Below are 9843 nucleotides of genomic sequence, written 5' to 3'. Positions count from 1 at the left end.
TTTAATCAGCTTATTGATATGCCACACCTGTCAGGTGGATGGATTATCTTGGCATAGGAGAAATGCTCACAAACAGCGATGTAAACAAATTTGTTCACAAACTTTGAGAGAACAGCTTTTTCTGCGTATGGAACATTTCTGGGATCTTTTATTTCAACTCATGAAACATGGGTCCAACACTTTACATGTTGCGTTTATATTTTTGTTCAGTATATTTTCACTTAGCCAACCCTACAGAACAGTGGAGGCTGCTGAGGGGAGAACGGCTCATAATGGCTGGAACGGTACAAATGGAATGGCATCAAACACATGGAAACCATGCGTTTGATGTATTTGATACCATTCCAACAATTCCGCTCCAGCCATTACCAATAGCCCGCCCTCCCCAATTAAGGTACCACCAACCTCCTGTGCTACAGAAGGCACTTACTGTTGACAAACCATCACATTGACGAGGTTAACCAAGATCGTTTTCTATCCATCTGTCAGGTGTTCTGATGACCCCTTCATTTCATTTAGACAATGTAGATCCTGGTTTCTAGGTAGGAATGGTCTGTTGTGAAGGAATGGTTGAGGTCAACCTACTGTAAACAACATAAATCCCTATTCAGAGTATAGAAACTATTTGAATAGAAATGCCTATTGAAAGTTATTTAATCCTGAGGGGGAACATTGAACGCCATGACAAAAACACATTCATTTACATTAATTTAAATATAAGATAATCTCTTACAACCATTTAGAAAAAAAAAACTTGTTTACAAATTGCACCGTAGACTTATCAAAATGTAATATTTTCTTAGTGCACTGGAACAGTAAATTGACTAATGAACAAAAAAAACAATCATTTTAAGAACAGTGATGAATGCTGATCAGGAGAAAGGTAGGGCAATAGCACTTGTCTACCCTTAAATGTGATGCAAATTCAAACTAACAAGAAAAAGAAAGATATCTCAAAAACTATCCCACTTCCGTACCCTGTCAGACAGACAGACAGGTGTGCCTGGAAAACAAATACAGTGCATTCGGAAAGTATTCAGACCCCTTCACTTTTTCCACATTTTGTTCCATTACAGCCTTATTCTAAAATGCATTACATTTTCCCCTCATCAATCTACACACAATACCCCATAATGACAAAGCGAAAACAGGTTTTTAGAAATACAAATAAAAACAGATACCTTATTTACATAAGTATTCAGACCCTTTGCTATGAGACTCGAAATTGACCTCAGGTGCATCCTGTTTCCATTGATCATCCTTGAGATGTTTCTACAACTTGATTGGAGTCCACCTGTGGTAAATTCAACTGATTGGACGATTTGGAAAAGCACACACCTGTCTATATAAGGTCCCACAGTTGACAGTGCATGTCAGAGCAGAAACCAAGCCATGAGGTCGAAGGAAATGTCCGTAGAGGTCCGAGACAGGATTGCGTCAAGGCACAGATCTGTAGAAGGGTACCAAAACATTTCTGCAGCATTGAAGGTCCCCAAGAACACAGTGGCCTCCATTATTCTTCTAAAATGGAAGAAGTTTGGAACCACCAAGACTCTTCCTAGAGCTGGCCAGGGAGGTGACCAAGAACCAGATGGTCACTCTGACAGAGCTCCAGAGTTCCTCTGTGGAGATGGGAGCCTTTATTGTAGAGTGGCCAGACAGAAGCCACTCCTCAATAAAAGGCACATGACAGACCATGAGAAACAAGATTCTCTGTTCTGATGAAACCAAGATTGAACTCTTTGGCCTGAATGCCAAGCGTCACGTCTGGAGGAAACCAGGCACCGCTCATCACCTGGCCAATACCATCCCTACGTTGAAGCATAGTGGTGGCAGCGACGCTCCCCATCCAACCTGACAGAGATTGAGAGGATCTGCAGAGAAGTATGGGAGAAACTCCCCAAATACAGGTCTGCAAAGCTTGTAGTGTCATACCCAAGCAGACTCGAGGCTGTAATCGCTGCCAAAGGTGTTTCAACAGTTTTTTATTTGTAATACATTTGCTTTGTCATTATGGGGTACTGTGTGTAGATTGAGGGGAAAAAACTATTTAATCCATTTTAGAATAAGGCTGTAATGAAACAAAATGTGGAAAAAGTCAAGGGGTCTGAATACTTTCAGAATGCACTGTAAGATCAATAAATGCTATCATGTACCCTTTCGTATCAATCACTTTAGGAAATCATCATCTGTGCTTCCCTTCAAATCAACAGTGCACATCAAGTTACAGTGCACATCTCAAATCATGTTCAGTCAATCATGAGTAGGAAAGATCATTCATTGGTCCGATTATCAGCTTGAAATAAGAAAGCATAATAATCAGCTTTGGTTCATTCTGCTCTAGCCCCTTCCTGCTTTGAATATGCAAATCCAATTCATATATTATGTGCTTGATACAGCCTAGTGTGAGGACTCTTGATTGAACTGCCCCAAACACACATGAAAAAAGGGACTTAAGAGGAAAGTACTCAGTGCTATTGCAAGACTAATACTGGTATCTGTAAGTCTATACACACAGCCTAAAACGCCACCAGGTGGCCATATAAGGTCTCCTTGAGGTCCAAATAGACTCAGAGCAATATCCATATGTAAATATACGGCTCTGGCCACACCCTCCTCAACAGAGGAGCAATGAGGAACGTTAGGAGCGTTATGTTAGGTGCTCATATATTGGAAATGTATTACATTCTCTCCATTACATAAATCTTGTTTTAGATTTTTCAGGAAGGAGAGTTGAAAATAAAATCTGTGCAAGAAGATAAATGTATTACTACATTTACTAAAATGGAGTTTGGACCAAACATTCAACAGCATATCATTATTGGAAGTAGGCGCTTAACGCTGGAATCAAATAATAAGCTTAGAATGAATCAAACTGCAATGAATCCTTAAAAGTATATCTGGTTGTCACCGGTGTTTTGATTTGAAATCGGTTTGCCACATAGGAGTGTTACATATCGCCCACTTTCATTCCCAGTCAGGCAGTGGGTGCTTAGGAGTGTTTGTGTGGCTCTACATGATTCTGCAGCAGGGCTCCTTGGTGTTGTTGGAGGTGTCCTCCTCTGGGGCTCGTAGTTTGAGCAGGGGCGGGTCCCCGCTGGCTGGAGTGAAGTACACAGAGCTGGGAAAGGCCACCTCCTCTGTGCTGGGGGTCTCCTGGGCGGCTCGGGAGGGGGTCACCTCCTGCAGTGGGGCGGGAGAGGGGGGCTCCTCCTCTGAGGGAGGGGGCAGAGGTAGGGCGGGGCACTTGTTGAGCTTGGCTGCGGCCCGCTGGCGTTTCAGGTCCGCTAGAGTCTGGTGGGATTTCTCCTGGGTCATGCTGTCCCTTCCCTCCCCAGACCCAGACCCTGAGGCATGGTTCAGCTGGTAGGAAGCACTGCGGTCCATCGGGCCTCCACTCCACTGCACCCCCGGGACGGACGCCGAGAGGGCCAGGGGCGTCCCACCGTTCCCCAGACTAGACTTCCTCTCCGCTCCCTCCTCATTCTCCGGCCTCGACATGGCACCTGCAGCCTGAGAAAGCCAGAGCAAGAGAGTTAATGACACATTCACCTATCAATTATGAATCATATCCTCTATTTTCAGTGTTAACTGAACATGGTTGCAGTTTGTCCTGGTGTTGTTGCTATGACAGCCGTAATACAGTACCACTTACCATGGCAGCATGCTGGTGGAGCTCGTTGTCCGTCTGTCTGTCCTCATCGTTGTCCTGCGGCTCGGCCTGCCGGCCTCTCTCCTGCCACACCATGGCCTCCTTGTGGTGCTCCCGCCGGTACAGGCTGGAACGCTCGTTGACACTCACACGCCGCACCACCTTACTGCTCAGACAGGAGACGACAGACAGACACTGTAGACAGCTACAAGCTGACAAGAGGTTGAGGCTTTGCCTGTGTCTTAACAAAACCCTAATCTACTCTTAACCTTCCATCTTTAAACCTTGAACTAATCCGCTCACTTGTTCACCCCCCCACTCACCCTCTGCTGCCAGTGCTGGAGGCTCGTCTCTGCAAGGTGCCCTTGTGTCGGTCATGACTCTTCATGATGGTGTCGTGTTTGTGCTTCAACTCCATCAGCTTGGCTCTCACCTCCTCGTCCGCACACACATCTGCCACGGACAGAAAACACTACAGAGTCAGGACGTCATCCCCATTCTGCCCTTAACCCCCAACAACAACTGTTCCCCGGACGCCGATGATGTCGATTAAGGCAGACCCCCGCACCTCTCTGATTCAGAGGGGTTGGGATAAATGCGGAAGACATTTCTGTTGAATCCTTCCCCATTCAGGCTTACACTCTCTGATACATGGTGATGCTGTGTGTGGATAACAATTATCTACCAAGATAACAGTTAATAAGTCAACCTATACCAGGGTTCTGTGTCATTGCCCTTCACGTCTCCACAGTAACTACAGGGGTAAAACATTTTTTTTATTAATATTTTCTTTTTTTAATTACCAGCACTTGACCCCCCTTCTAGCTCTGACTCTACTGATAGCTACGTTATTGAGGAAAAGTGTACTTTCTAAGCCTGTGATGTGGTTGTCTCACCTAGCTATCTTAAGTCGCTCTGGATAAGAGCGTCTGCTAAATGACTAAAATGTCAAATGTAAAAATGTTGTGTTCTTACCCAGCGGCGTCTCTTCCAGGACAGACTTGGTGTTGAGACTGGCCCCATGAGCCACCAGCAGCTCCACCATTAGGATCTGGGGAAACAGACACACCAGCACAATCAGGTCAGTGAACCAGCTAATTAGCATAGCATAACATGATCGTTGAGAAAGGGGGCTGTGGATTCATTCTAGCCTGTTCTCTGAGTGCTACAATACTGACCTGTCCCCAGCAGGAGGCGGCGTGGAGTGCTGTCCAGCCGTCCATGTCCTGCTGCTCCACATTGGCCCTGTGCTCCAGTAGCAGTTCCCCCACCGATAAGTAGCCGTTAGCCGCCGCTATGTGCAGCTGGAGGTGGATTTTTTACAGTCAACCTTTCATCCCAGTGGTGAGGTGAAGATATGATCATAATACGAGACTAGAAGTTCAACACGCTGTGCTGCTGTTGCAAAGCTGAAACCGTAGTGCGATGTGAACCGTGGTGCTGTTTTTAAGTACTGTATTTGACCTTTATCTTCCCAGGTTTACAGCAGGGGTATTCAAATCCTACACTACGAGGTTCAGAGTACTACAGGTTTTCTGTTCTACCTGATAATTGCACCCACCTGGTGTCCCAAGTCTAAATCAGTCCCTGATTAGAGGAGAAGAATTGTAAAAAAATAGATTTGAATGCGAGTGTCTCACCAGTGTGGCCCCGTTGTCATCCTGAGTGTTCAAGTCCGCTCCACTCTGGACCAGCACTTGAATGTCCGTCAGCATTTCCATCTCCTTAGCCCCACGACACTGGTTTATACGGTCCTGGGTTATACCTGCACAGACACACAGCAAGTTAACACAGAGTTCTTACAGATTTCCACAAAGACCATCATTGATTTGACTACATTTGACTTGGACTGGGTTTATCTAAGGGTCATAGAAGGGATTGCAACTAATCACAATAAGTTCTAGGTAGCTATGGTTACAGGGCTGCGGCTAAGGGCTGTAGCCATGGTGACAGGGTGAGTGTATGGTTGGAAATGTGATGAGAGGATAAGTTTGGGGGGGGGGGGGGGTTCAGGTTGGTTTTTGGGCCCTCTACTGACCCTGCTCTGCCATGACCATCTCTAGCAGCTCCAGTGTGGCCTCGTCCTCACAAAGGTCATAGGGCATGTTGCCATCAGCGTTGACAGCCAGCAGCTCTGCTCCACTGGACACAGACAAGGAGAACATTACACCAGTGGCAAACACATCTTTATCACACCTTGGAAACTATAAGGATGTCCTTGAATTGTATGATAGCACCTGTGAAGAAAGGCTAAGAAGTTGTTGGAAGTTCACCCAGAGGACTGGGTCAAAAAGTCCTCCGCATTCTGCACAGTATATTGTTACTGAGTGTACATTTCTGTGACTAGCAGTGCACTGAGAGTGTGTCAGGTTGAAGTGTTTATAATGTGACTCACGACTGCACCAGGAGCTGCACCAGGCCGGTGTGTCCACAGGTGGCAGCGGCGTGGAGCGGCGTCCACAGCTCACTGTCACAGGCGTTCACACTGGCCCCAGCGTCCAACAGACACTGTACCACCGCCACAAAGTCATCAATGCAGCACTGCAGGGGGAACACGCACACAGACAGACACACAGACACACACACAGACACACACACAGACACACACACAAGGGGCATAATAAACACACTTCTGCACATCCATGGGTTTACTGTCAACTGCAGTGTAAACTGAATTTGCATAGGTCCAGGCCTCCAGCCCTTTACTAAGTAAACATATGATATTTTTCTGGAGAGAAGAAATACTATAAAGAGAGCACTGTGCTCTCTAGTGCCACTCTTATGCATTTACAGTGTGTGTGTGTGTGTGTGTGTGTGTGTGTGTGTGTATAGGGTCTGTGTCTTTTTGACTTGAAAGAGAGCAGTGTATTTTCTTGGTGTTGTGTTGGTAGACGTTTCCAAACACAACACAGAAGTGCTATGAAGGGGGCCGTCATTAAATCTATCCTTCCCAACGGTCTAGGAATGTAAGTAAGAGCCAGTCCAGTCCAGTCGAGAGCAGCAGTTACATGTCTAGCCCTAGAAGCAATGTGAAAACATTCTACAGTGTTCATGTAAACTGTGATTTTAGATAGACACCACACAGACAGACAGTACTTACAGTGCTGAGAACCACACAGACAGACAGTACTTACAGTGCTGAGAACCACACAGACAGACAGTACTTACAGTGCTGAGAACCACACAGACAGACAGTACTGAGAACCACACAGACAGACAGTACTTACAGTGCTGAGAACCACACAGACAGACAGTACTTACAGTGCTGAGAACCACACAGACAGACAGTACTTACAGTGCTGAGAACCACACAGACAGACAGTACTTACAGTGCTGAGAACCACACAGACAGACAGTACTTACAGTGCTGAGAACCACACAGACAGACAGTACTTACAGTGCTGAGAACCACACAGACAGACAGTACTTACAGTGCTGAGAACCACACAGACAGACAGTACTTACAGTGCTGAGAACCACACTAAACATAAAACACACACAGGGTGACCAATCGGGTAGACGTCGGACTGTGTGTGCGAGCGCGTGTGTACCTGGTGCAGGGCAGTGAGTCCGTCCTCGTTGTACAGATCTGGACTGACTCCACCATTCAGCAGCTCCCTCACTGCAGAGAAACATTCACAACATGGCCGTTATTCACTAAGACTCAGTAAGTGATGCTATGAATCTTAGTTAAGTGATAATGCCAGAGAAGCCGGTGTTTGGAGGATATATTGGCACAGGTGTTGTTAGGCCCGAGACAAAGTCGAGAGACAGACAGCAAGATTTATACAAATCTCTGCTGTTGAAAACCAAATACTAGTCTTCAAATAAAATGGTATTGGTCGCATACACATATTTAGCAGATGTTATAGCGGGTGTAACGAAATGCTTGTGTTCTTAGCTCCCACAGTGCAGTAGTATCTAACAATACACACACATCTACACACAAAATGCTAGTCTTAAAAGAGGAAATAATGTCTAGAGTTTTACAGTGGAGATCAACTTTACAAATTGCCTGTCTCTTGCAGTGAGATGGAACAGTAAATAAGAGTTACAAAGTCATAGCTTTAGCTGGTGGTAACTTGTGAAATAGAAACCGTCTGGAATGGGGTTTTAACCAATCAGAATATAGGATTAGACCCAGCAGTTGTACAATTTCAGATAACCTCTGCTCTTGCAATGCACGCAAAAGTTCAAGTTACCACTAGAATTAGCCATAATCATGTATGCTAATAATAACACCATTAAAACCAAATGCTTGGTCTGATAAGCTTAAAAGTATGACGCGTCTCACATAAAATAGGCATGAATGATTTCCTGTTTATAGCGCGGTCGTGTTGTGCCACTGCCCTGCCACAACTCATGCTAGGCTACTTTGAAGAACAGCAACCGTGAAAAACAGCAGCCTTTTCTAAGGGGTAGTTGGAATTCCTTTGGTAGAATAAGACCTCTATGGCCCGTTTCCCAGACATGGATTAGCCTAAGCCTAGTTCTGGACTTAAAAACTATTTTAATAAGAGATTCTCCATTGAGCATGCTTTTTTCAGTCCAAGACTAGGCTTAGTGTCTAGGCTAGGTGTCAGAAACCCCCCCATAGTGGTGTGCTGACTGACTCACCCTCCTCCAGGTCATTGCGCGCTGCAGCCTCCAGCAGGGTGATGTTGTTGGGGAAAACCACCCTGCGCGTGCGCCCCTTTTTGTCGCCCTTCTGGCCGGCCTTGCCCCCGCCGCGGGCCATGTCCTTGTCCATCTGGGCCCAGCCCTTCAGCTGCTGGGCGCGCCGCTTCTGGGCGTGCTTCAAGCGCTCCGTGGCGCTAAGACGCCCAATCGTGGCCATCTCACCGAGCAGCTCGCCGTGCTCCGCCATGCCACGCCCACCTCCCCCCCCTCTGCTGTCCTGTTTCACTGGTCTGATCTGGTTCTGGGTTTTAGCAGTAGAAAGTGAACACAAAAATAATCAAAGCTGCTGGAGTCCAAGATCAAACAATGTAGTTTGTCAGTGGAGGGTCAGGTGGCAGACATCTCCATGCTGTAAAGGTCCAAGACGGTATTGTTTGTCTGGGTAGCAGCAGAACATCAGTGTCTCTTTTTAATCTTCCATGGGCCCCCTTTAGGTTGTGGACAATCAAGAACAACAATGGAGATCAAATCCCCTGAAAACCAACTGGTTGCAGCAATAAATCCAAAACAGAACCCTCCAGATGACTTTGAACCATGTTTCAGTCCTTAAATCCATATTACTACAAAAAATAAAATAAAATAATAATAAAAAATAAATCGATATAGTTACATATCACAATATTATTTTGGACAATATTATAAATCGCTACTTTCTATTTGTAATTTATTTGTCTTGCTAGGTAGCGATACTAGCACTAGTCGGCTATACCTGCACCATCCAATAGCTTGTTCTCCATCTTCTTCTTAAATAGTGAGCCAACATGGTTTCAGCACTTTTATTTCCATGATTGATCAAAACTAATTTTCTCATGCTCTCTTGTCTCTCTGCAGCAGACATGTAGTGAGCAATATGTTTGTAACATCAAATCACAATAAAATCGCAGTATCGAATTGCAATAACTATAGAATCATGAGAAATGTGAGAATCACTATACATAAATCGGCACCTAAGTATGGCAATAATTTCATATCGTGAGGTCCCTGTCAAAAAAATATTTCAATGAGGTAAACATTTTTTTTTACTAATACTGCACAGAACCTGCTTTCAGAGTGCAATAGTATGAGAGAATGGAAGGGCAGAGGTTGGTCAGAGGTGGGGGGCTGCATGGGATTGGATCACTTGGCAGTCTTCTAGTCCTGTAATAGGCCAGTGCAGGTGGTGCTTCAGGAACCAGGAAGAGTCCGGCATCAAGGCATCTCAAGAATCCATTAAGCTGCTGAAAATACATAACATTCTACCTCCCTCCCTTGACACCTGCAAACACAGAGAGACAGAGAGAGAGAGAGAGCGTGTGTGAGATAGTGAGAGTGCCCTGTTACCGTAATGTACAAAATCTGCCCCCCTAAGCTTGTTGTCATCTTGGACCAGTCCCCCCTCCTCCTACTCCCTCCACTCCTCTCTCTCCCTGAGGAAACCGGAGATGGGACGCCATTCATTAATGATTGACACACCCTGCCTGCCCTGCGCAGCACCACCTCGACTTCAGCACAGCACGCTCTGTGGTTGGTTA

General features: G+C 45.7%; 1 protein-coding gene across 1 annotated transcript; it reads right to left on the bottom strand.

Moving 5' to 3' along the window:
• Positions 1–636: 636 nt before the first annotated feature.
• On the bottom strand, positions 637–8830 carry LOC311109309 (protein phosphatase 1 regulatory subunit 16A-like). Its single transcript, XM_084152142.1, has 10 exons — positions 8270–8830; positions 7204–7274; positions 6048–6193; positions 5691–5794; positions 5293–5417; positions 4831–4956; positions 4628–4703; positions 3976–4105; positions 3656–3818; positions 637–3513 (listed from the first exon to the last, which is right to left on the bottom strand). The coding sequence occupies exons 1-10, from the start codon at positions 8517–8519 to the stop codon at positions 3013–3015; spliced, it is 1692 nt and encodes a 563-aa protein (XP_084008268.1). The 5' UTR covers positions 8520–8830; the 3' UTR covers positions 637–3012.
• Positions 8831–9843: the final 1013 nt, after the last annotated feature.

This window comes from Coregonus lavaretus (assembly GCF_964263955.1).
Source record: "Coregonus lavaretus genome assembly, chromosome: 34".
Taxonomy (NCBI): domain Eukaryota; kingdom Metazoa; phylum Chordata; class Actinopteri; order Salmoniformes; family Salmonidae; genus Coregonus; species Coregonus lavaretus.
The sequence above is the reverse complement of the archived record's forward strand: the minus strand, read 5'-3'. Positions and strand labels throughout refer to the sequence as shown.